Source organism: Cicer arietinum, chromosome 2 (assembly GCF_000331145.2).
Source record: "Cicer arietinum cultivar CDC Frontier isolate Library 1 chromosome 2, Cicar.CDCFrontier_v2.0, whole genome shotgun sequence".
Classification (NCBI taxonomy): Eukaryota; Viridiplantae; Streptophyta; class Magnoliopsida; order Fabales; family Fabaceae; genus Cicer; species Cicer arietinum.
Window position 1 is genome coordinate 46,677,604 of NC_021161.2, and position 26,599 is coordinate 46,704,202.

Below are 26,599 nucleotides of genomic sequence, written 5' to 3' on the forward strand. Positions count from 1 at the left end.
TTATTATTATTATTATTATTATTATTATTATTATTATTATTATTATTATTATTATTATTATTATTATTATTATTATTATTATAATTATAATTATAATACAATAATAGAATTGCATATTAGTTGAACATGTGTATATTTTGTTTGGATAGGTATGTGTATCATTAGTATCTCCATATTATTTTTCCTACACTTAAAAATATTCTTGAATGTCACGTGTTTTGTCCCTTTATAAAAAAAAGTTTCCTCATTGGGGTTCGCGAGAAAAGGGACCAAGTTGCTGTACATTGAATCATTGATATAGGTCATGCATTGAAATGCATATTTGGTGGCAAATCTTAACCCTAAAAATAATATAGAGTCTTCACTAATTATATGATTTTCTTGCATGAGAATAACGCAAAAATATTAATTATTGTGATTTTTGTAGAATGAAGAAGAAGGTGAGACTATTGATGCACAAGCTGTGAAACAAGCGGTGGGAAAAGCAATACAAAATTGGACCGAAAATATTGATCAAGTGTAAATTGCAATATATATAATAATATCTATTATATATATTGCGTCTTCTATATTTTTATTAATTTTCCCTTTTTGATTTTTTTTAATCATTTTTTTGCTAAGTGGCATTTGTTAGTTAAGGAATCAAGCTTTGCGTAAGATAGCTAGCTAGCTTCCAAATCTTCCAATTCTGCAAAATTTTAATATATGAAAATATATATGTCGGTAGTAAAAGTAATTTGATGAAATTATGTGTGGAGCCGGCATATATATAATATCCAAATTATGCATAAAAATGTTTTTCTTGATTTCTCTTATTAGGCAGAGTTAGGAAATTCTATTTATTAGTTAATTCTTTCAATATTAGGATGGTTAAGTACTCATTATAATCTAATACATTACAACTTGACATCAAACCATGAGGGGAATTAATAATTTCATAAGCAACATGAAGATCTCTCTTGTTGGGAAATTGACCAAGTAGTAACCCGCCAAATGCATGCTATGACCTTTGATAGAATTGGGCATTGCCACACTAATTTATTGGCTTACTAAATGTCACTGTTTATTTTCATTACATGTGAAAGATTGTAATAGTCAAAGATATCATTTCTAGACTAAATAGCCACCATCCAAACTTGTTGGAATTAGTCGGTGACAATTACTGCAACAATTTAACAATAAAGTTGTTGATGAAAATTAAATGTAGTAAATTCTAAAATGTATTGTTACACTAGCATTTATGTTCGATTCACCCTAACCAATTGGATGCAAATGAAATGAACAGCGAATCTCCTTCAGGGTATTTTGAAAAATCTTTATAAGATTTGACTAACATACCAAGAGTATTTTTCAATAGTATGTTATAAAATAATATTTTCTACACTTTATTCATGCATTAGAGAAGGATATGATGACTTAGAATATAAAAAAAATGGATGAGACAAAGTAGATAGTAATGACAAAAATTTATATTTCATTATGTCTAAAATAACACAATTTATAGAAAAATAATGTAACTTGAGGAAGCGATATAACTCTTGGAAGAAGAGTTTCTATCATTCAAACAATTATATAGGTATAACACGTTCATATTTTAAATGCTAGCACCTTTTCGAACAAGAATTAAGTTCGAATCCTAGAGATCGCAACATACATGGGTATCAAACTTAGTCCCATATAATTTTGAAAATATTATGGTTTTAGATAATGATATTTTATGATTTGAACTACTACTTTGTAATCTATGAGTTTCACTCATCCCAAAAAGTCATTCGTAAACTTTGAATCAACAATGTGCATAACTTATACATAAAATATTGGTACTATCAAAAAAATTATAAAGTCATGGTATACATCAAACATCTAATTACTTTTGAATAATCTAGTTGTGCCAGACATTTTTTTGAGGTTGTAAACTAACATTTTGATCAAATGAGGTAGAAACATATTTGCGATAAAGATGATCAAATTTCTATAGCACTTTCTCAATATAGTGAGATTGGGACAAACCAATATTTACGCAATCTCTTATGATTTTAATTCTTAAAATCACATATGTTTCACCTAAATCTTTCATATAAATTTTTTTTGATAAGAAAGTTTTAGTATTTTCTACTTCATCTAAATCTGTGACAAATGTTAACATATCATGCACATATCATAACACCATTTCTATTGTGAAATTTACTTTAAATACACTTGTCAGATTCATTTATTTTGTATTCATTAGAAAACACAACTTGATCAAAATTTTGGTGCCACTGTTTGGATGCTTATTTTAACCCATATAAAGATTTAGTCAATTTACACATTTTATGTTCTTGTCATTTGGTGGCAAATCATTTTGGTTGTTTCATATACACCTTTTCATCTAACTCTCTATTTAGGAAAATAATTTTAACATTCAGTTGATGGATTACAAACTTATAGATTGAAGGTAGTGCCAAAAACACTCTTATGGATGCAATTCTTGCAATAGGTGCATAAGTATCAAAGTAGCAAATACCTTCTTTTGTGTAAATCTTTTTGCAACAAGTCTTAGCTTCAAATTTATCAATGATACCATCAACTTTTATTTTCTTCTCAAAGATCCATTTACAGTCTATTGATTTGGATGCAGGTAGGAGGTCTACTAATTTCTAAGTTTTATTCCTCGTAATTAAGTCAATTTACTCTTGGATGACTTATTTTCAAAAAATAGAGTCTTTAGACTTTATTGCCTTTTCATATGTGTCTGGACCACTATCTAAATTATAACAATTTGGTCTATAATTATTGATGGAATATGTACGTTTTACAAGGAACATAAAGAAGTCCAGTCCATAACTTTTCTCTTTTCTGACTGTTATTTCTTCCAAGTTATGAACTTGTCAAAATATCATTATTAGATACATTATTTTCTAGAATTTGTACAATAGAATGGAAAATTTCCTTGGGAAATAGGATTTGAGTTAAAACTATTTTGTTTTGCATCTCTTGACTTTATCATTGTGTTAATGTGTTAATAGGATATGAGTCATTAGATTCACTAACCATGAATCTATGTGTCTTGCTATTTTCAACATATTTCAGAAATACAATTTCAATTCATCTTTCTCATAATTTTTTTTGTTCAGTAACCTTAATTAACAATTGCTCTACAACTCCAAACCTTTATATAGTTGAGATTGAATTTTCTTTTCTTCTAGAGTTCATGTGGGGTTCAGTAATCTTAAAAATTGCTCTACAACCCCATAAATCACAAGACTAGATGATATTATTATTGTTACTAACAACATTTCATTTGAACATATCCTCACAAAAATATCCTAAAAACATACTTCTTTTAGAGAGAATAACTTTATCCTCCTCAAATACACATTTAAAACTAAACTTATTAAGTAAAGATACATAAATCAAGTTCTTTCTAACTTCTGGAATATAAAAAACATCTTTAAGAGTAAGTGCCTTTCAAGAAGTGAATTCAATCTCTATTGTTCGTTCTCCTTTGACTTGGACAATTGAGATATTTCTCATGTACAAAATGCTTCCATTTTCTTCATCGATGGTCTTGAACAGTTCTTTGTTTTTGCACACATAATATATAGCACCAGAGTGTAACCACCAAGATTCAACATCTTCAATGATGTTGAGTTCAAAAATGACAGTAGCAAAATTGTTTTTTGTTGCACTTGAATTCTTCTATTTTTCTTCCTTTTCAAGAACTTGTACTCATTTTTAAAGTGTCTTGATTTTTCACACTAATAACAACTTGTTTTTTGTTTTATAGTTTTTTCTTCTTCTTTTTTCATCGTTACCATTGTATTTTTCACGATTTTTATGAAAATCTCTATTTGTTTTCTTAAAAGTTTTGTTGAATTTCTTTCCTCCATTACATGCACCTTTTCATGAGAAAATTGGTTTTTGGTATCCTCTTGTTAGCGGTACTCTTCTTCTAAACAAATGTGATTATCCAATTGCTCAAGAGATATATCCTATTTTTTATGTTTCATGGTTCTTTTGAAATCTTTCTACGAATGTGGAAGTTTGTTTATTATAGAGGATACAATAATTGTTTCGTGTTGTTTGTAGTAATTAAGAATGCACTCAATCTTGTGCATTTATTTCATTACCAATTTACTATCAACCATTTTATAATTATTGCATAAATCTTGACTTTAATTTCTTTCATATTTGATTTGCAGAATAAGGGACCTTTAGAACATACACCACAATATGAAACAAAGTGGATAGTAATGATAAATATTCGTATTTCATTGACAACATACATAAAAGAGGTGCACAAACACTAAATCAATAACTCCATGGTAGCAATAAAAAACATTTATACAAAAATATATTCAACAATATTTTGAGAATATATGACAAAACATTCCCACAATTCTTGCATATCCAAAATAGATAGCACGTTCTTTATCATCTGTTTAATTTCCTCAAAATATCCATTTTCTCATTAATTATTATTTTGTCAATAATACATCTGACTATTTATTACAAAAAGATAAATAGGTGGAATTAGACCAGAAAAATAAATAATTATATAAAAATAACATTTTTTTTTTATATAAAAGATGTGTGGGTGAAGTCGTCAAAGAGTAATGTGTAGCAATATTAGGAGTTCCACGTAATATTGTGCGTTCTAGTGTTCTAGAACAAAGGAGGAACATTTAATTTAATTTTAATTTTAAATGGGCTTATTTCCTTTTTTGTTTAAAATCCATGGGCTTGTTTAATTCAGTCTAAAGTATTTTGAAGAAGATGAATAGTTTCTTTTTTTTTTTTATAAAGAGAAGAAGATTGAATAGTTGATTAATAGAGAATAAAGCTCAACAAATTCACTCTAGAAATTTATATAAATAGAGATAACAATCAATACATTTCTTTTGTCCTTTTTTTTTGTTACAATATTTCCTTAGGTCTCAATTGTGAAAATTTTAAATTAAATACCACAGAAAAGATTACAATTATTTGAATTTAAAAAGGACATAGAAGCTCCCACTCTTCCATCTGGATTAAATTTGGAGTAGTAGTTTCTACTTGTGGTTTTGGCTCAATAATGTAATTCTCATAATAGCGATAAGCGGCAACACCAGACAACACCGCTAATGTTAATGCTTGAGCGTGCATTCTGTAAATCAATAAGAGAAAAACTATTATAATCAATTTTTTTTATTTATGAAAAAGAAACTAAATTACAAAATAAAAAAAGGTAAACAAGTATCCCTTATATCACCACAAAAAATACTGTTGATGATTAATATAAAAATAGAAATTTAATATAGATGAATTGTTAAAAAGAGTTTTTATAAAAAAAAAACCATAAGTTGTCTTTTTTAAGGGACGAATAGATTGAATTTCGTAATTTTTTTGAAAAACAAGAATGAAACTTCAAATGCAAGCAAGATCAAAGGAGCAATAATATAGTCAAACATATGTTGGATGGAGTATGTACCTAGCATGAATAAGCCTAAGACTTGGCTTCATTGGAGACCTTGTACGTGAATATGATAGAAGTGTTCCTCCAATTCCAGATGCCCACACTCCTCCTGTAATCAAATCCAACACCAATTATAATAATTTTATATAAAACTTTACTTATAACTTCTTATAAAAAAATTCCAACTTTTTAAAATTCGTGAAACATTTGTGTAAACAATAAGTTAGTTTGAATTGATTTATTTGAATTTATTTTTATAAAAATAATTTATGACATGTTTATAAACTATTATCAATTAATTTTAATAAACTTAAATAACATTTAATTTATATAAAAATAAATTAATTTGATTTTTTAAGAAATAATTTATAAATAAACATTTATACGGTAAATACATATGCTATTTTTTTGGGACAAACACAAATGAATATATAAAAGTTTAACTAAACTAAAGTGAAAAATGTGGTTATTTTAGGTGTAGTACAACTTACCAACTGCGGCGAGCTTGTGTTTTGAAACCCATGATTGAATTGTCTCCATGTCTATTTTTTGGGTGTGTGTGTTGATCTCTTGAGTTTTAGAATTAGAAAATGGATGAGTATTTATAGAAGAGGGGGAGAGGTTGATGCTGAAACGTGGGCTTTGTTGTGTGGCCCATGGGTTTGTTCATAAGGTGGATTTCCCCCTGTTTTGTTGGAACACGGAAAGTGTTAAACAAGAGGGGGCTGACACTAACTAGTTTTGCCTCAGAAAAATATGTCTGTGACACTCACTATCTCTTGCTTTTCTTTGCCAACTAAAGAAACCAAGTGCTTGACTACATGTTTAATAAATTCACTTATTTATCTACTAATTGTATCACACTATATTGATTAAAAATGTTAATAGGTAAAATATGTTTCGTAAAAAAAATATAAAAAACACAGTTGTTGTTTTTACTATCTATATTTGTTTTTAAGAATTGTTCAGTTTTTTTTCTTCTTGTAATATAAGAGTTTTACAAATAGTTTGTTGATTCAAAAATAAATAATTAATTTATAATTAAATTGAGTATAATAAGTACATATTAACAGTATAGAACAATTTTATATTATCATTTAATAAAAAAAATACTATTTTACTGTATCACGCTCGCACATTCAATTTCAAAATACCTTTAAAAACGAAGAGTAATTTGATATAATATAATTTTTATAAAATTAGTTTACATGTATGAATCTCCTATTTTTTCCTTTTGTATATAATCGATATTGGGCCGTTTTGGGCCTTACATTTATTTTGTTGTTGTATAGTTCACACCAATTACCTTGTTCGTTTTCAACCGAAAATTCCCGCTATTTACAAAAAAATCACCGTACCACACAAAAAGAAGAAGAAGAAGCTTCTTCAGCAATCTTGCACTCTCATTTCAACTTCTACATATTCTCATAGTTTTTCTTCTTCTTCTTCTTCTTTGTCACACTCACTTTATATCTAACTTCAATGGAAAAATTCCTTACCCAATAACTAAAAATGCAATCTGAACGAAAACGAAAGCTCACAGGAAGAAACCCACTCTCCGATTGTACCAACACTTCTTCTTATTCTTCCTCTGTTCCCCTCAAATCTACCAAACCCTATCGTTCTTCTTCTGCGTTAAAAGAACCTCACACCGAATTCACGTCAACTACCGGGAATCTCGATGGTGCATCAAACCCTAACTCTCCTCCATCTACCTTTCTTTCAACTCCTTTGCGTAAAACATTGTCTCGTCGCGGTACGTTGAATTATTAACTGTTTGAATTGTTAAAAGTGTTTTTCAATTTTAATTCCCAGTTTTATTGTGGTCCTTGTTTTGCAAATTAGGGTTAATTTTAGTTTCTGTGTAAAAAGCACATGTGTTTCGTAGAGGAATAGATTATGATTTATGGGTTAAAAATGCTATAGGTAAGGGTTGTGTTTGGATTGATTATGAGCAACTTATTTGGGTTTATGAGTTTATCAATTGGCATACACACTTGATAAGGCTGTTAGGAGAGTTTATCGAATTGAATGATGACATATTCATAAACTGTTTTTAGCCAAATTTGTTAATCTTTTCATGAAAGATTATGGAAGTAGTTTGACATAAGCTTATACATAAGCTTTTATACAATGAGTGCTTAACTATAGAAATAGCTTATACATAAGCTTGCTTAACTAAGCTGTTAATCTAAATGGGTCCAATGTTTGAGGTAGCTGTTTGTTCTTGATATTCTGGAGATTCACAATCAAATACAATGTAGCCACGCAACTGATTTAGCTTTAATCGCTGTCGCGTTGATGGGCACAATTTGTTTGGATATCCTGGCTATAGTTTACTAGATATGATTATCAGTATTAATTTCTTATTTTTCATCCTGCATTAACAATGTCAAATTTATGCTTTTTGTTCTTTTACTTCAGGGACTGTTGATCTTGAAGCTTCTGAGCCTATTTCTATAGTATACAGCCGAAGAACCTCTTCAAATAAAAGAAAGGATATAAGGAAGGAAGTGGTTGTTCCAGCCCGTAACACGCCTATTAGAAGAAAGGATATTGCGAAGGAAGTGGTTGTTTCTGCTAGTAGCACGCCCATTAGAAGGAAGGATAAAGAAAAGGAAGTGGTCAATCCTGTGAGTAGCACACCCGTTAGATGGAAGGATAAAGGGAAGGAAGTGGTCATTCCTGCAAGTAGCACACCCATTAGATGGAAGGATAAAGGGAAGGAAGTGGTCATTCCTGCAAGTAGCACACCTATTCAAAGGAAGGATATAGGGAAGGAAGTGGACATTCCTTCAAGTAGCACAACCATTTTGAAGGTCTCTAATACTAGGTAATCACCCCTTTCTTTAACATAGTGATAGATAGTGTTAATATGCAATTAAGTTTAAGGACCAATAGTAGAGGAGAATAGGAATGGACTGTTTAAATTCAGGGAATGAGGGTATAAAAAGAAAGTTGCTAACCTTATGATGGATCTGATAGGATAAAATTTCAATTCTTGCAAGGAATTCTGATGGTTGTTGTGTGCTGTGAGAACTGGCTGTATTAGGCGTGGCGTGTTGAGTGTAACTTGATTGAACACATAAAGCCTTTATGCTATTAGACATGTCTTCCATTCATTAACTATGGTTGTCAAACTCTTGAGATAACTTGTAGAATTGTACAAGTACTCACTAGGTATCAAATATTATTATTTATTAAAACCCTAATATACGATAGCAGAATGATTAGTCTCCATAGTGCACAAATCACTAATCGTACAGATGTTGCACCCAACTCCATAGATGCAAAATTGTTTCTGGTCTGGTCTTGATGTTGAATATTAACAAATCGGAAATGGAGGTGTTACTAAATGAGTGGGATAAAACCAACCCGCTAAGTGATAATGCTAGGGGAAGAGAGGAGGGGCAGTTATAGACCGAGGTCTATAAATACCAAACAATTTTGGCTATCTCATTCATTCTTACTCATAAAAACACCCGAGTCTTGGTCACTGCACATCACCAGCAAGGCTCATCTAGATCAAATGCCCTTATATAACTCAAACAATTTGAGGTCTTATGTTCGTTCAGATCGTCGGCAAGCCCTCAAAAGTTAAGAACAATAGGAAATAATGTTTTGATACAATGATAGATATTTTGAACATTATTTTGTATTAAGTAAACTTTTACGAGTTTAAGAGTCAAGTTACGAAGATTTCATTTCAGGCAGCCTCTTGGGTTTCAAAACCTTGAGATGAAGTCATGTGAAGCTTTCATGAATAGATTAATAAGTCTGAATTTATCCCTTTTTGTTTCACCTCTGCCTTATCATGTCTCTACATTCATGCCCTTAATATTATTGTTTCCCTCATTCTTTTGCATGATTCTTTTTCATCATAATACAGTGAGAGAAGTGATGGGGCAGAAGGTGCAAATCTACCCAAGGTCAAGGCAATGACAGTCCCTTGTAGAAAGGTACATAACTTTACTGTTAAGTTTCTGCACGTTCCTTTTTCACCTCTGTCTTTACTCATTAGTGTAACGAAGTCTCTGAAATGATTATTAGATGGAAGCAAAGTATTTCATTTCCTGGCACTTTTTAGCTTCATAACACTTTTTTCCCATGTGCATAATTCTTGTCACACTAGGTATTTTGCAATTATTTGACGCTTCTTTGCTGAATTTTCAGAAGCACCGTGCCAAGTCATCTAAACAAGACGTGTTCAAAGATCCCATCTTGCAAGATTATATTGAAAAACAAAATGCTTACTTTAAAATGATTGATGAATTTGAACTATTAGAGGAGGAGGCTGAAACAGTTAGTGATAGCTAGAAAGTGGTACAGTGATTGATGAATTTGAACTGCCAAAAGAAGGAGACTATATCTATTGATAACTGGAAATGTGATGAAGATGTAATGTAATGTAAGTATAAATAGCAGCTTGAAGCTTCTTTGTCATGGTAGGTTGTATAGTTGTGATATGATAGTTTTTTTTTCACAATGAATTACTACCTCAGTGCCACATCTCTGACCAAATAAGTAAATGCAAGTTCTTAATAGAATTTGTAGGAAGCCAAGGGAAAAATCGAAGTTGAAATTGTTTAACACTTACACGTCAATAGTCCTCATGGAATCCTCTCATATACAGTTGTAAATTACTAGTTGGAATGTGGTAATATTCATTCAATTCATAAATTCATGTTTTTGAATACGTTGCTTTGTTACACTCACGTGGAGGCGAATACAAAGTTCTGTATCATGGCCTAATAGACATAACAGATAAATTTCGAAACTAACGTATATCATCAAGGTTATCAAGATTGTGAGTTAACTTGTAAGATTGTGGGTTTACCACTGTCTTAAGTTGATGGTGCTTTTCATTTTTCTTTAGAATGCTATATTTGCTAGAGTTAGCAAAGGATAACGATGGAGTGCAGTTAGATACTCAAGAGCTTAACTCATAGAAGTTATGAAGGATACTGAAGAAAAATTTGCATAGCAACGAGGGTTCACTACTCAATTAATAAAGATGTATTTTTAAAAATAATAAAAATAATTTTTTTTTATTTATATTTTTGTTGTTTCTAGAACTATAGATAATTATTTACTTTAAAATTCTAGTATTTCTTTAATAACAAGTAAAATAAACATATTTTAAAAAATCAAAACAAGGAATATATTTGCAAAGTAAACATGTTCTAATGTCTTATTGAAAAATAAAATAAAACATCACTTAATATGAGACTGAGATAGTACATTTTCTTAATCAATAATGATGATGTGTACATTTTTAATTTTTATATTTATTCAATATCTTATTTCTCTTTATTATTTTATTTTCATCACTATCATATCACATTTATTACATTTTTATAATTAATTTTCTTCTAAGATGTTCATGGGTGTCCCAAATTATTTTTCCTTTCTTTATCGGGTGAACACAGCTGTACTAGTAGTTGATTATGCGTCAGAGCATTCGATTATCAATAATAGTAAATGGTATTCGTTAGCTTAACTACTTAAGTGATAAAGTATAAAAAAGCATGATTATTTTATTTTAATTAGAAACAAGGTGGGGCTATGGAAGATTCGTTACATACTTGTAGTTGCTAAATTTCAAATAATCGAAAATGATATTTTTCTAGCATGCAAGCATGACTTTCACTTTCTAATGGTCAAAAGATCAGCAAAATAATCTAATTAATCTTTTGCGAGCTGTTCAGAAGAAGAAGAAAAAAAAGTAGTTAAAGCCAACTCTTCGGTAATCAGTCACGGCCATGAGTTTCTTTACTTTAGAAGAGGCTATCATATGTAAACTATTAATTTGTGATGTAATTGTAAGCCTCAACCATTTATGTAATAGTAAAATGTTTACTCACATTGAATGCATCAATCATTTTGTTCATTATGTCAAGTTAATCTCTTAAGTGTGTTGAACTGTCATCTTAATTGACGTTGTGACTTCTCAATATTGGAGAGAGATTTATTTATATCATAGTGATACTTTGGACAATTTCATGTCAAACAACTATAATTTATAAATTCATATTTATTTTCTTTTTCAAAATCAGAAAAATTCAAAAATTCAAAATTACAGATCTTTTCTAAAATCACTCTTCCTTAATTCATAAATCTAAAAAAAATGAAAGGTGATGATATTACATTCAAAAAAGGTAAACAAAACACGACAATAAGAAGTTATAGAAACTTTAATGTTAATATCAGTCAAAATAATAACCACTATTTATTCACATGCTACTATGAGAGAAAAATTGTTATTAGAACTACGAACATTCTGAACAAATTTAAGATGACCTTTCTTTACCCACAATTTCCATTTATTATTTCATATTTTGGAGAAGAAGATAAATTAAGATTTAGAAATTATAATTGTTGAACATGTAAATGTCAAAATTATCGTTATGACACGAACAAGCCTCCTAGTGGCATGAAGAGGCTTTAGTGGCATTTAAAGTGACAATTCAACACACTTAGGGTGCATTTATTAGCAAAAAGTAAGTATTGGATAAAACACCACATGACAAATTTTTGTATTCCACTGTATTTGATAGTTATGCACATAATAAATAATTTTGTACTACACTTTGTTTGATATGTCTATACTCTAGACAAAATATTATTTTTACTATACTATCATTTATTGATATATATGGATATCAAAGAGAAAGGAGAGAAAGGTAAGAGAGAGACAAAAAGGTAAGAGAGAGAGATAAAAATAAAAGAGGCATGAGAGAGATCTAAAATATTAGAGAGAGGCAGGAGAGAGAAGGGGGAGAGAGAGATAGCTAGAAGAGAGGGGGATGGAGACATGATAGAGTAGAGAAAGAGGGAGGGACGACAGAGATGATAGAGTAGTAAAGGATAATAATTTATGTAAGTAGTAAATAAAAGAGTATTTTAGTATTTTTAATAACTTGTACTTGAGACAAAAAAGTTACACCACATAATGTAAAAAAATTATCATGTTCGGTCTTCTGTTTTTAACAAATCAAACGCATGTTCACTATAACAACTAGAACAAATTAATTGTCGTGATTCAATATGAAAGAGTTTATTGCTATTAGAGGTTCAAATTGCCATACACTTTGAATTTTAAATCTTAAATAAGTGGTTTTCTCGAGTTATCATCAATATTTAAAACTGTCAATAATGTTTTTGTATTTAATTGAAAAAACTATCTTTCATTTTCTCTTAAATGTACATTATTTTTCAGAAGCATGTAGACCAAAAGCGAAAAATATTGTAAACTTTTTTATAACTTGAACTTGATTAATTCATTATAAATTTATTTTAAATTAAGATAAAAGGTTTATGATTCGAAGCATAATTTTAATAACTAGTGTAATCGGATGAGAACGACGGAATACAATAATGTAGTTCTTGGTGGTCGAGACAGAGTTTAATTAGTTATCATGAGGGGTCAAAATAATTAAAATGATTTATTTAAAGTTACACATTATTGAAATATTCATAATCCTATACTAAAATAATGTCCAACAAAAGTCTTGCATCGTTTAAAATCAAATTGCTTCTAAAAAAAGTGTTTGTAAAATTGTTTTGCTACGTGTACACAATATATTGCACTCTACATTTCAATAAGTTGCAATATATGAGAGTACATATTTGTTCTTTGGGGTCTTGGACGTCTTGAGTTTATTTATTTATTTACAAAACCTACTATTATAAAAATTTAGAAAATGTTGCAGGGATTGTGGCTACTACTCGTCTTAGAAATATCAATTACTCCTTAGGAGGGGTGAGAGATATTTTGTGAGGGAAATGAGTACCGGAAGCTGATGAACTAAGATTTAAGGATAATTTTAAAAAAAATTAATTCAAACAAAATTTAATTTTACTCATGTAATTAAGAGGGTGTTTATTATTTTGGAGTCTTTTGGTTACAATAGATATGTCCGTTCGGATCGACAAGTTGAAGTGATCGCAAGAAATCTTTGAATACATATAATATGGAACCTTAGAAAAAAAGTATTTTATTTAAAATGAAAGAAGAAAAAAAGTTTACTAACTACTTGCGACAACTTTTGACAAATCACGGCATGCCGATACCGTTAGTCTTTGGTTCCAATAATAACGAAGCTGATTCAACTTTTTTTGTTTTAAAATAGATCCTCTATAATTGGTTTTATCATGGTGCAAAATGAAGTATATATAAAAATGAAAGTTTATTAAAAAAAAACAAAAATGTTAATTAAAAAATTAATGTATTTAATATAAAATTAGTTAAATACATCAATTTTTTAATAATTATTTTATTTTAAAAAAGTATATGCCATTAAATTATTAGACTAGTAAAAATATTAATAGAAAAAAATAGTCACTCTTAATATTAATTTGTATGAGAAATTTTTTACCACACTCTCCCCTATCCTAAACATATATATATAAATAAATAAAATCTATAATATATATATATATATTATATTTAATATATTAAATTAATAATTATTAGATAACTAATAATAAAACAAAAATGAAGTATTAAGAAATTTGTTACGTATTAAACCTCTTTGTGAAAAAGAAAATGACACTCACAAAGGAATTTAAATTATTTAAAATTATTGTCTTTTTATTTTAGTTTAACTGAAAAATGATAATATTATTAAATTGAATATGATATTTCAAATTTAAAATTAAAATCTGATTATAAATTTTTGATAATATTTACTGTCTCATCTAAAAATAAAAATAAAATAATTGCACTAATATTAGATGCTCTTACCAAGTCCAACACTTAGTAAGTCCCTTTGTCAAAAAGAAAGTTAGGTACTAAGTCTAAGTGTTAGGTTAACAACGGGAGACACAAATCACCTTGACATTAACTAATCTTATCTTATATAATTAAGTTGACAAAACTGGCCACTAAAGTGAGCACATGAGCCATATAAATATGTGACACTTCCACATTTTTCAAACACAACCTTCTTGTCTTTTACTAATTAACTAGCTATGGCTTTGTTTTGTGGTAGCACTAGTTTAATGATTGGTTTTTCCCTTTTGTTTCTCGTATTAGGAAGTGTCAATGCTACACTTTCCAAAGACTATTACTATAGTTCTTGTCCAAAACTCTTAGACACTGTGAAATGCACAGTCGAATCCGCCATATCTAAAGAGCCCCGCATGGGTGCTTCTCTCCTGCGTTTGTTCTTTCATGATTGCTTTGTTAATGTACTTACAAAATTTATTTATTATTTATTTCTTCTATCTTTCTTAACAACGTAAATTAGTGACCAAAAATATAAAATTTTCCTTAAATAAAATATTTAAGTAGTGTTATTTGACTATTATATATATATATATAATGAAGTATAAATACAACGACAATATTGATATTTATTATTAAAATTAATGTAAAAAAATAAAAATAATTAAATATAACTATATATATTGATATTGATTCGATGTGTGTCATAAATATCATTATATATAAGAGGACGTACACTTTGATTGAAAGTGTTTATTTATGGGTAAAATATAAAGTGTTAGTGTTTATTATAATATAAACAATAATCAATAGCTAAATTAATGAAATTCAACTTTTATAATGCATTATATGCTACATACTACATAGGGATTATGGACTATTGAATAAATAAATATTTTGCAGGGATGTGATGGTTCAATTTTACTGGATGACACATCAAACTTCTTTGGAGAGAAAAATGCGATTCCCAATAAAAATTCTGCACGTGGATTTGAAGTGATTGATAAAATCAAGTCAGCAGTGGAGGAAGTGTGCCCCGGTGTGATCTCATGTGCTGATATTGTCACCATTGCTGCTAGAGACTCTGTTGAAATTGTAAGCAATATAACCAAAATCTCATCATATTATATACACCTACATTTGAGTATATACATTTAAAAAAATAATATTATAATATATCTAAATAATTTAATTATAATGAAATAAATTTGTAAGTAATTTTGGAGGTCCAACATAGTAAACGTAAATTGATTATATATTTTGTTCATGATATAAAATTTGATTAGCTTGGGGGCCCAAGTTGGGATGTGAAACTTGGAAGAAGAGACTCTAGGACTGCTAGTCGATCAGCTGCAAACAATGGCATTCCAGCACCCACTTCAAACCTCAATCAACTCATCTCAAGGTTTAGTGCTCTTGGTCTTTCCACCAAGGATTTGGTCGCATTGTTTGGTATGTAACATTGACTATAATAATGTTACATAAATTGTTACTAATTAAATTTCATGCTTATAAATTTATATATACTTGGATTGGAGTAGGGAGTCACACAATTGGACAAGCAAGGTGCACTACCTTTAGAGGCCACATTTACAATGAGAGCAACATAGATACTTCATTTGCTAACACAAGACAAACAGAGTGCCCAAAGTCAAGAGGGTCAGGGGACAATAACTTGGCACCCCTTGATCTCACAACATCAACATCCTTTGACAATCACTACTTCAAGAATCTTGTTGAGAATAAAGGACTACTCCACTCTGACCAACAACTCTTCAATGGTGGATCCACTGACTCCATAGTGAGTGGATATAGCATGAATTCAAGCTCTTTTTTCTCTGATTTTGCTTCTGCTATGATCAAGATGGGAGACATCAGTCCCCTCACTGGATCCAATGGAGAGATAAGAAAGAACTGCAGGAGGGTGAATTTATAACTTAGTTAAACAAAAAGAGTGTATTGTATTTTAATCATGCATGTTTTTTCTCGTTGTTTGTTTCCAATTCCTACATTGTGTTTGGTCTCTAGTAATTTATTTTGATTCCAAGTGAAAATGTTGAAGGACAAAAGCTTTATATATTATGTTTTTTTTAAAAGCTTTATATATTAAGTTTTTATAAGTATTTGAGTCCTAAAATTATTAAAGTAAGTCAATTCTAGACTTTAAATTTATTAAATATCAAATTACTTCAAATTATTTAATAACAATAAAATGCTCCTTAAACTTTCTATTCCATAGATAATAAACTTTCTAAAATATTTGATCAAAAGAGCATTTTGATTGACTTTAAATAATTTGAGGATATTTTGTAAATTTGAAGTCCAAATTTATCGATGCAAATATTTTTTTTTCTTCATATGATTGAAGTATGGAAGTTAGATAATAAACTCAAAAACACTTAACCAATCGAAACAAAGATATAATATAAGAGAGTAGAAATGCATGAGAGAAAGAGTAAAAAGAGAAGAAGAGATAAGTAATATTATTATTATATTTATTGTGTGCTTCTATTACAATGTTAGTATGATATACAGAGCACAAGTAAATGGATCACTAATGGGTCTAGTGGGTAAATGGATCACTAATGGGTCTAGTGGACCTAATATTTATAACACTCCTTTTGAATGTTCATTGATAATATGCTTCACTAAAAACTTACTAGAAAAAAACCAGTGAAAAAAAAAAACTCCAGTGAAAGAAAAAGAGTTCAACATAATTTCTTTCGGGAACTGTTTCGTTAAAAATCTTAATAGAAAAATACTAAGAGACAACCACAATGAAATAAAAAAGAGTGCATATTATATTTATTTACCCTCCATCATATTGACAATGATATTTAAAATGATGAAGATCAATCTTTTGTTGTAGTTGTTGAAAAACTTTACTTGACGACGAGTTTGTAACGATGTATTGTATATTATCACATAAATGACTTTGTTGATGTTTATATCACAACATAGTAGAAGGTCACGAGCAATTATATATTTTGCTGGAATATGTTTGTTCTACCATCTTTAATGTGTCATTGTCTCAGTTGAGTAATATTATCTTCATAAAGAACTCTTGTGATTATATTTATGGAACACACACCATTAGTCCCTTGTAGGTGTTGAATCATAGACCTCAATCAAAATACCTTTTTGACTTGTCTCATGTTTTAAAATTTCCTTATCATTTGATGATATTGTTTTTGTGGTTTGTTTCACACATCTCTATAAAATAACTGTACTTCCTAATGTAAACAAATGATTTCTTTTTGATCTATATCATTACAAAATATTAGACAAATAACATGTATATCTAATATAACAAAATATATACTTGACCTTGTACCAATGTTGTTGTGTATGTAAAGAAGTTCACTTGTCTAATATATTAACAACAAATAATATTTAGTAACAAATAATTAGCAAGATACAATATTATCATTTAATTGTACTAATATATGTTGCTTCAGGACCAAATAGATATTGTCATTTTACTCGAATTCTAAAAATATCTTTGTGCACATTTAATGATCTTACAACATTTAAAGTGCACAACTGATTTGACTTGTTCATATATAACTATTTTAAAACATTTGTCATATAAGTTTCATAATTTACAAAAATATTCTTCAAATAATTATTTTGTAATCTCAAACAAATTTTTTCTTTAAAATACTTAGACAAATGATGATCTTTTCATACCCTCGTTTAGCAAATATTCACCCAAGAATATTATACAATGTCCATATAGATTGTTTGAACACATAAAAAGACTTACTTATTTTGATTAAAATATATTTTCAATAGTTTGAATTGTATGTCTCACATAACTTAAACTCTTCAATTTTTTTGGGTATAATTATTACTATAAAGTGTGATATACAAATACATAATAGGAATAATGGTGGTCATGCCTGTGCACTTTTTCTTGATACTTTCAAAAATGCATAAATATTGAATTATTAAGAAATTCATAATATGAATAAATATTGAATTTTTAAGTTCTCCAAAATGATAAATAGTATTACGATTCTTTGGAGATCCATGAATATTGAATTCTTCTAGGATCATAGAGACATAGATAATAAATAAAGACAATATATATATATATATATATATATATATATATATATATTAGGCTAAATAGCATCCGTAGTCCCTTAATTTAATTTCAGTTAACGTTTTAGTCCTTTATCTTTTTTTTTCTTTCCGATTTTATCCTTTATTTTAATTTTAAGTGACAATTTAATATTTATGTTTTAAAATGTCAACAATATTATCCTTATTTTTTGCAAAAATTCAAAAAACTCATAAAAAATTTCAAACAAAACTCATAAAACTAATTATCAACATCAATATAATGCAATTTCATCAATTTCATAACTTAAATATTTAAATAGACTCATATTTTCATCTCCAACAACATCAAATAAAGAATGACAAATATGAGTTTATTTGAAGATTTGAGTTGCAAATTTGATTAAATTTATTTTATATTACAAAATATAATTAATTTTATGGATTTTGTTTGAAAATTTTGATGAATTTTTGAATTTTTCTAAAAAAAAAGGTAACATTGTTGATGTTTTAAAACATAAAAAATCAAATTGTCACTTAAAATTAAAATAAATGACCAAATCGGAAAAAAAAGATAAATGACTAAAACGTTAACTAAAATTAAGTTAAGCGATTACAAGTGGTATTTAACCTATATATTGAAAAAAAAGAAACATTATAGATAGAAGATTGACATAAAAATGGAAGAAAATCGAGAGGAGAAAGGTTAATTGTTCACTCCCCATTTTAAGTAGGAAAATCAAATAATGAGTTGAATGAATTTAATTAAATTAAATTGAAAAAGTAATAATTATTGTATGATCATTAATTAATAAATAAATTTACATAAATACATACAACATAAAAGGCACAATTACAAATTTAATCAATAGTTGAAACAAACAAAATCTGTCATATATTACAAGTTACTCACTATTATAAAAGGAAAACGTATTACACTCACTCCTAATAACAAAAAATAAAAATTTATAGTGGCATTATTATCTTGTTTATAAGGAACTCAAAAAAAAAAAAAAAAAATTTTACAAGATAACTAATAAAAACAGAATTTATCTTGATAGTCTTTAACTTCTCTTCTCTAAGTAAGAAGAATCTAGGTGTACAGGATAAAGATCATTTGCTGAAGTAGATGAAGCAGTCCATGGCCCTTCCATTTGAATGCTATGTTCTTGGTAATATTGTCTCATTGCTTCCATTTTCTTCTCATCCGATACCTCACTTGACTCTGTAAACACTTCCTGAATATCTATTGTACCTTCAAGCATGCTTACCACTGAAGACATGGCAGGCCTAAGATTTGAAGTCACATTAGTGCATAAGAGGGCCACATTTATCATCACCATTGCTTCCTCTTTGTTGAAATTTGTACCCAATCTTTTATCAACTAGCTCTATTAGATCACCTTTCTCTTTCAAGAGATGTGCCTAGTAAATAAAACCGAAAGATAAGTAAAATCTGACTAAAAAGTAAACTCACAGTATTAATAATTTAACACTCTTTAGACAAATGATAAATTTGTATAGCTAAAAATGGAAGACTAAAAGGACCCCTAAAGATGGCTTGAACATAAGACCAAAGTACTTACCCAATCAAGAAGATGGAATGCTTCTTCTTTTTGTCGAAGAGTGGTATTGTTCTTTCCATGTATGATTTCTAAGGCCACAATTCCAAAACTATAGACATCTGCTTTGTCAGTCAAGTAACCATGCATTGCATATTCTGGAGCCATGTATCCACTACATAATTAAAAAAAAGTTTATTAGCTACATTAAGTTTAGAAACTAACACAATCCATGTTTTAATGCACCAATAATAGCTAAATTGTATTATACCTAGATATAGTTTTGTTTCTTTTTAATTAATTGAATCACGTCATTCATAAAAAAAATCATTTTTTTTTAAATAAATGCTCTAAAATAAATTAAAATTTAAGAACTTACTATGTTCCGGCTATTCGAGTGCTAATGTGGGTGTTCTCTTCTTCGTCAAGTTTAGCCAAACCAAAATCAGATATCTTTGGATTAAGATCTTTATCAAGCAACACATTAGTGGCTTTAATGTCCCTATGAACAACCTTCAACCTTGATTCTTCATGGAGATATGCTAAACCTCTAGCAATACCAACACAAATCTTGTATCTTGTTGACCAATTCAATTTTATTTGGTGCTCTTGAGGCCCTTTATTTGTGAAGAAGATAGAAATAAAAAAATGTTACCACATATATAGTCATAGACATATATTAAAAGAAATTAACTTTGATGTATTGTCGATGTAAAACTTTTTATATTATCAACCAATCATAAATTATCTATAAATTATCTTTTAGATATAATTAAAATCAAATATTTTTAATAATTCAACCGTAACAATTGATTGATAATGTAAAAAAAAACTTTACATAATTAACTATATAGGAAGAATTACCGAATAAAGCACGAGCAAGACTATTATTTTCCAGATATTCATATATTAGAATTAACTGATCTCCCTCTACACAACATCCATAGAGTTTAACAAGATGAGGGTGCTGCAAAGCCGAAATCATGCCGATTTCATTTAAAAATTCCCGATTCCCTTGCTTTGATTTAGCAGAAAGTTGCTTCACTGCTATCAATGTTCCATCTGATAAACGTCCCTGCATTTTGAAGAATGCTATATATAGTTATTAAAAGTTGAAAATGATTTTTCATTAAACAATACTTAAAATTGTAATAAATATGTGACAACCAAGATATAATTTGTTATATTAAGGAGTGCTAACAACACACTCTCTAACACATTTTTCTATTGGTTTAAATTTACATGGGTACCACCAAATTGTTTGAGTTCCATTTAAGTTTGTTGGGACTAATGTGAATTTTAACCAATAAAAGAGAGTATGTTGCTAGCATTACTCATTAAACAATAATAGTACCTTGTATACTGGACCAAATCCTCCTTCTCCAATCTTATTGGCAACATCAAAGTTATTTGTTGCTCCTTTGATTTGTCTTAGGTTAAATAAATTCATTTGTAGGTCTAAACGCTTTACCTCTGTTAATTGATACAAAATAAATATCAGATATATCTTATACTAGAAAAAACTTCCACTATAAACCTACAAGAACATAACACATTAACTAAAGAGATTAAAGTTATTCTATACTAACAATCAATCACAACTCTTCCATTTGCCACGTCATAACATACATTTTTTAAATAAAAAATTTAAAAAGGTGGGTATGCAGTTGTTTGATGTATTGGCAAGTTGTAAAATACTAATTTTGGCGTAGTGAATAACTTTTCACTGAAAGGACATATCCTATAAGCTCTTAATATAAACAATTACATAAATTTATTCTAAGCACATGAAAAATCCAAAACTTAATTCTTTCTAATTACCTGATTCTAAAGAGTTTTTTTTTCCTAAGCAGCTTTTCCACCTAAGTATACCAAACAATAAGATGATAACAATTGCTACTGCAGCTACTATTCCAACCACAACTCCTGCAGATATGCTGCTTCCATTTTCAGAAGGAGGTGGAAAATCTGCAAGATTATTATTACACCAAAACTTTCACATATCAGATCAAAACATAATTCATGCATAAACCTCGCCCGTGCGTTGCACTGGTCCAAAATACTAGGTATAAAATTACACAGTTACAACCGACCTGATTTGACTGATATAGCTGATATAAGAGGACCATATACCGATCTAAATGGTATACTAGTTGTCCCTTTTCCTGCCCAATATAAGCGAATCTCCAAGGTGTTATTTGTCACAATGGCAGGGAATGACATTGTGACTGCCTTATCAACTCCTCCTGCTTCTTTTGCAATATTGAAGTCCTTATGTACTAGTGTTCCCTATGAAATTTCAATTCAATTATGTTAATGCTTCATGATGATTAATTTATTGACTACAAGCCTAAATATAAAACTCATGTTGATTAAAGACAACTATACTGTATGAAACTAGTAAAGATCAGATGCTTTTGAACATAACTAAAAGAAACGGTAGGAAACAGATGTGCAAAATTCCTAGAGACTTTTCTAGGAATAGATAAACAATATTAGGTCACATTTACTGACAAAATAAGGCGACATATATTAAAACTTACTTTAGATAAACAATAGATGACATATTATGAATAAGTGTTAACCATGTACCTGAATATATATATCGAATATGCGCCTTCCTAGACTGTTAAATGTTTGATCATTAGTAAACATGATTTCTGCAAAATGTAGATTTACTGTGTAGTTTCCATTTCCCAAGCAAAATCCATAATATGTCAAAGATGTGGGAGAAACTCTTGCTTTCGTGAATAGTTCAGTATTGGTCAAAGAAAGTGATGATGATTTACTTGACCAAATATTATAGTCTCCAACATCATTATCCATGAAGTTACCAGTGGTGCTAAATGCCCAATTATTTCCACTTTGGTAGAACCTAGCTGCACCTGCTGGATCTAAATCTTCATCATATGTTGTTCCATTTACCTGTACCGAATTTCCACCACAGTTTATATGAAGACCATATGAAGCTGCAAGAAGGAAAATTGAGAAGTTATTCAAATATTAACCAAAGAAAGAAAATTATGTAATAAAAAATATATAAATTCCATCAAAATTTATTTTTCTATTCTCTTGCTGTCTAACTATCAGTTTTCTTTGTTATTGACAATTCAGAGGAAAGAAGGAAATCATGTTAAGTTATATACAGGTTTCGGCCCACCAGGCAAGGTTTGGGAGGATAGATGTACGAAGTCTTACCTTTCAAGTAGAGAGTCTGTTTTCTAAGATTTAAACTCGTAATCTTTAAACTGTAAGGCATCGACCTTACAGTTGCGTCAAGGCTTATTATAATCAATATATGCTTTAAGATTGATGCAACTTGATAAGCATGATGTCAAAGAAGATAACTAGCCACTTGCAACCAACAAAACTATAATTATGAATTGTGTGATATATAATATCTATCATCTTATGCATGATAACTAGCCTTTGATATGAAACATTTCTTTAAAAATATTGAAGCAACAATAGTGAAACCTTAGTAGTCAATAGAAAATTCACTGCAAAGATACTTACTTTTAGGACAGGTCATAAAGGCTGTCGAACATGGAACGATTCCTCTGAGAAAATGACAGAGGACACAATAAGTTAGCATAATCTCTAATAATCAATGCAAGACTCCTCACATTTTAAGTTAAAATGAAAACTTACGAGTTGTTGCGGCTCGAAGAACTAGAAAACAAGTTCCTATCATATATAAGAGATGGTTGTGAATCAATTAAGTTCTTAATTTCTAAACAAATACACATAAAGCTAAAGATTCTTACACTTTTCTATCTTGACATGTCGGATTCCCTTGGCTTATACTGAAGTTATTGTATGAAAGATCTCTATATACAATACAAGTGATAAAGTTTTGATTCAGAATCTTATAACACTTAGGAACTCCAAAGAAACATATCAACTAAAGCAAAATTTCTCACATAATTATAAGAAAGTTTAAACAGAGAGAAACAAAGTACACTAGAAAAAGATGAAAAAAGGTATTGTTACTGCACAAATTAAATTTATTGTTCAATTCAAGAAATCATATAAGTAGCATTTCAAAGAGAACTCACAGGTTGTCAGCTTTCTCAGACCATGAAGGAACTGGTCCAGTGAGACGGTTTCCAGTAAAATATCTACATTGAAGTAATATTATAAATTAATGTATAAAACTTCATGTTCATTAAGGACTTAACAATTGTGGGACATGAGCTAGTCACACTCATTTAACTTTCCTTGAAGTAAATGTGGTAATGTAAATCCCTAAATCCTATGTGTGAATTTGAGTATAAAGAGTTAAACAAATATGTGATTAGAAATTTAACCCTAATTATGAACTGCTACGAATGTACATTGATGAAATTCTTACATGAAATCCACTTTTCTTAGGGCATCATAGTTACTTGGAATTGGTCCACTCAATTTGTTAAAGCTGAGATCTCTGAAAGAAAAAAACATATCAAGAATGAGTTTAGAAACCACATAAGGAAATGACTAAGGTAAAAGTTCCTGCATCACAATTGGCTTGAATATAAACAAATTATATCCATGAAAGTGTTAAGTAACCAACTCTGACAATGACTGATGACACTGATTGGAAGTAGAAGTTCACACCACTTTTTATTCTTGAGACAGTAATCTAATTGGTGTAGATTCGATGAGTTTAGTTTTGAGAGATATCTATTCTTTTTCTCCTATTTTTATCCAAGAGATATTAATCAAGTCACTTTCTCAACCCTAAGAACGAGAGACCATGAACTTCTACTTTTATGAAACATCGCCTATTGTCGTTAGTTATGAGTAGTTTTTAAAGGCCATCAAAGTGGTGCATTTTAGAATTTGCAAAAAAACTAAAGGCTACAAAATAATATAAACATAATAAAAGAGAGAATATAATGATTAGTTGCAAACAAACAAAATAGGTGAAATATGCAATTACAAGTTTTTTAGACTAGTGAGTGTCCGAAAAAATGAAGGTAGTGTTCCATTGATGTTGCAACTTCTTAGAATCCTGTGAAACAATGAGATAAATAACAAAGTATTATGATGAGTACATCTTTTGCTACATTTTTTTTTCTTTCTATTTATGTAATAGTAAGTGCAATCAACTCACAAATATTTCAGGTTCATATCATTAAGTTGTGGAAAAGGTGAATGTTCAGAGCCATTTAAATCACTGATTCTCCTGCATATTACATCAAATTCACAACTAAGTAAAAACAATTAAAATGGAAGTTAATTTTGGAACATTATTTACTACATAAAAAATATCATACATACAAGTCAGTTAAATTTTTTAAATTTGAAATTCCAGAAGGAATTGGCCCACTTAATCCACTCCCTTCAATCACTCTGTAAAAGTAAATTCAATCAATAATTAGAAGATAAAAACAAGACATAAATGAAATCCAAGCAATAGAAAAAAAATTGAAGTTGATGAAATAAAAAATAATAGAAAAGGGAGAGATTATACAATTTTTGTAGACTTGTCCAGCTTTGAATAAAATCAGGTATCTTCCCAGTGAATTGATTGTCAGAAATTCGACTATATATAATAAAAATGTATAAAACAAGGAAAAGTTACAATATCTCCAAAAAACAATATTCTATAATTTAATCATTACTCAATAGTTTATAAAGATATGAAACTTACATATCCTGCAATGTGGTAAGTTTGACCATTGTAGCAGGTAGTTGTCCAGTGAAATTGTTGGAAGAAAGTAACCTAAATATAATTAACAATAAATTGTGAATCTAAGCTATTGACATTAAGAGTTTAATTTTTACAACTTTCAATTTAAAAATATTTATACAGTCAACAAATTACAATTAATCATTTGTAATGTGAAATTTCAGAGGTAGTTATAATTAAACTTAAAATATTTATAATGATATAAAATTATAATTAATATAAATAAATATTAATTTACACATGTATACCAATTAAATCAATTAACACAAACTACTAGAAAAAAAACAGTTACCAAAAATGGTAAATAAAATAAGGTACTTACAGTCTTTGAATCTGAGTTAGATTCCCAAGCTCAAGAGGAAGATTGCCAGATAATTGATTGGCCTCCAATACCCTATGAATTTCATGTTAATGCATGCTATGTTGTACAAATAATCTTTGAAATACTTACATAGTTTTGTTACAAACATAAATGAAAAAAAATAAAATTATTTACTAAGGTGGATAGTGAGAAACTCACAAACTTTGGAGAGTGGATATGTTTGTTATTTCTATTGGTATTGAACCAGTTAATCGATTTCCAAGGAGGGAGCTTCAATGATTAAAAGAAACAATTAATTATAAAATCTTAGAAAGAATATAAAATAAGAACCACATTTAGGATATAATATAAAGATATTATTATTAGAAATAAAATGAAATAAGAGAACTCATACATGTTAACTAGATTCATGGAGCCCCATTCTTTAGGAATTGTACCATTCAAGTAATTGCGGGTAAAGTCACTGTAATAGGAAGAGAGTAATATACATTAATAATATTATTAACATATCATACATACAAGTAAATGAATAAATGAATAAATGAAATAAGTATATTACATACATTTCTTGAAGATGAGGCAACCTGATCAATTCTGGTGGAAGAGTGCCCGGGAGATTTTGTTGTTTCAAGAGTCTACATAATCATTAAACAATAAAATAAAATTCTAAGCCAAATCAAGTATTTAACTCTAATATTTTTTTAGCAAATATAAAGAATTCAAATATTTTTTTTTTAAAATGTTGTAGGCTGTAAATTGACAAGTCTACCCTTGCAACTAACTATCATAACAGGTTGTAACATAAATTA

At 28.8% G+C, this 26,599-nt stretch overlaps 5 protein-coding genes across 5 annotated transcripts in view; 3 read left to right on the top strand and 2 right to left on the bottom strand.

Annotated features, from left to right (window-relative positions):
- LOC101493912 (transcription factor bHLH61) overlaps nucleotides 1-749 on the top strand; it is a 3,049-nt gene extending 2,300 nt beyond the window's left edge. Inside the window, exon 4 of the mRNA XM_004490989.4 lies at nucleotides 428-749. Coding sequence (XP_004491046.1) covers nucleotides 428-523 — 96 coding nt within the window. The 3' untranslated portion in view covers nucleotides 524-749. The remainder of the gene's footprint in view (nucleotides 1-427) is intronic.
- Nucleotides 750-4,826: 4,077 nt separating this feature from the next.
- Nucleotides 4,827-6,074, bottom strand: LOC101494235 (respiratory supercomplex factor 2 homolog C1565.01-like). The gene is made up of 3 exons (XM_004490990.4): nucleotides 5,929-6,074; nucleotides 5,453-5,546; nucleotides 4,827-5,128 (listed from the first exon to the last, which is right to left on the bottom strand). Exons 1-3 carry the CDS (start codon nucleotides 5,975-5,977, stop codon nucleotides 4,975-4,977), a joined length of 297 nt encoding a protein of 98 aa, XP_004491047.1. The 5' UTR covers nucleotides 5,978-6,074; the 3' UTR covers nucleotides 4,827-4,974.
- Nucleotides 6,075-6,807: 733 nt separating this feature from the next.
- LOC101494860 (uncharacterized) lies at nucleotides 6,808-10,133 on the top strand. The gene is made up of 4 exons (XM_027332156.2): nucleotides 6,808-7,193; nucleotides 7,862-8,270; nucleotides 9,327-9,396; nucleotides 9,611-10,133. Exons 1-4 carry the CDS (start codon nucleotides 6,950-6,952, stop codon nucleotides 9,752-9,754), a joined length of 867 nt encoding a protein of 288 aa, XP_027187957.1. The 5' UTR covers nucleotides 6,808-6,949; the 3' UTR covers nucleotides 9,755-10,133.
- Nucleotides 10,134-14,372: 4,239 nt separating this feature from the next.
- Nucleotides 14,373-16,285, top strand: LOC101494541 (peroxidase P7). The gene is made up of 4 exons (XM_004490991.4): nucleotides 14,373-14,629; nucleotides 15,069-15,260; nucleotides 15,452-15,617; nucleotides 15,707-16,285. Exons 1-4 carry the CDS (start codon nucleotides 14,411-14,413, stop codon nucleotides 16,099-16,101), a joined length of 972 nt encoding a protein of 323 aa, XP_004491048.1. The 5' UTR covers nucleotides 14,373-14,410; the 3' UTR covers nucleotides 16,102-16,285.
- Nucleotides 16,286-19,078: 2,793 nt separating this feature from the next.
- On the bottom strand, nucleotides 19,079-26,491 carry LOC101501658 (probable leucine-rich repeat receptor-like serine/threonine-protein kinase At3g14840). Its single transcript, XM_027331962.2, has 22 exons — nucleotides 26,354-26,491; nucleotides 26,185-26,253; nucleotides 25,989-26,060; nucleotides 25,791-25,862; nucleotides 25,430-25,501; nucleotides 25,250-25,321; nucleotides 25,057-25,128; nucleotides 24,890-24,961; nucleotides 24,716-24,787; nucleotides 24,146-24,217; nucleotides 23,850-23,912; nucleotides 23,559-23,621; nucleotides 23,443-23,478; nucleotides 23,308-23,351; nucleotides 22,384-22,760; nucleotides 21,885-22,080; nucleotides 21,613-21,759; nucleotides 21,146-21,264; nucleotides 20,656-20,866; nucleotides 20,171-20,408; nucleotides 19,816-19,966; nucleotides 19,079-19,654 (listed from the first exon to the last, which is right to left on the bottom strand). The coding sequence occupies exons 2-22, from the start codon at nucleotides 26,199-26,201 to the stop codon at nucleotides 19,295-19,297; spliced, it is 2,598 nt and encodes an 865-aa protein (XP_027187763.1). The 5' UTR covers nucleotides 26,202-26,253; nucleotides 26,354-26,491; the 3' UTR covers nucleotides 19,079-19,294.
- Nucleotides 26,492-26,599: the final 108 nt, after the last annotated feature.

What these genes read in the sequence shown, in the direction of transcription:
- LOC101501658 (XM_027331962.2), bottom strand. An exon ending in CTCACTAGTCTAAAAAACTT is followed by an intron (nt 24,218 to 24,715) that starts GTAATTGCATAT and finishes TTTTTCTTTCAG; the next exon opens with AGATCTCAGCTTTAACAAAT. An exon ending in AGCTATATCAGTCAAATCAG is followed by an intron (nt 21,760 to 21,884) that starts GTCGGTTGTAAC and finishes ATAATCTTGCAG; the next exon opens with ATTTTCCACCTCCTTCTGAA.
- LOC101494541 (XM_004490991.4), top strand. Translation starts at nt 14,411, where the DNA reads ATGGCTTTGTTTTGTGGTAGCACTAGTTTAATGATTGGTTTTTCCCTT. An exon ending in TTCATGATTGCTTTGTTAAT is followed by an intron (nt 14,630 to 15,068) that starts GTACTTACAAAA and finishes AATATTTTGCAG; the next exon opens with GGATGTGATGGTTCAATTTT. An exon ending in CTAGAGACTCTGTTGAAATT is followed by an intron (nt 15,261 to 15,451) that starts GTAAGCAATATA and finishes AAATTTGATTAG; the next exon opens with CTTGGGGGCCCAAGTTGGGA.
- LOC101494235 (XM_004490990.4), bottom strand. Translation starts at nt 5,977, where the DNA reads ATGGAGACAATTCAATCATGGGTTTCAAAACACAAGCTCGCCGCAGTT. An exon ending in ACACAAGCTCGCCGCAGTTG is followed by an intron (nt 5,547 to 5,928) that starts GTAAGTTGTACT and finishes ATTTGATTACAG; the next exon opens with GAGGAGTGTGGGCATCTGGA. An exon ending in CTTAGGCTTATTCATGCTAG is followed by an intron (nt 5,129 to 5,452) that starts GTACATACTCCA and finishes ATTGATTTACAG; the next exon opens with AATGCACGCTCAAGCATTAA.
- LOC101494860 (XM_027332156.2), top strand. Translation starts at nt 6,950, where the DNA reads ATGCAATCTGAACGAAAACGAAAGCTCACAGGAAGAAACCCACTCTCC. An exon ending in TAAAACATTGTCTCGTCGCG is followed by an intron (nt 7,194 to 7,861) that starts GTACGTTGAATT and finishes CTTTTACTTCAG; the next exon opens with GGACTGTTGATCTTGAAGCT. An exon ending in TTGAAGGTCTCTAATACTAG is followed by an intron (nt 8,271 to 9,326) that starts GTAATCACCCCT and finishes ATCATAATACAG; the next exon opens with TGAGAGAAGTGATGGGGCAG.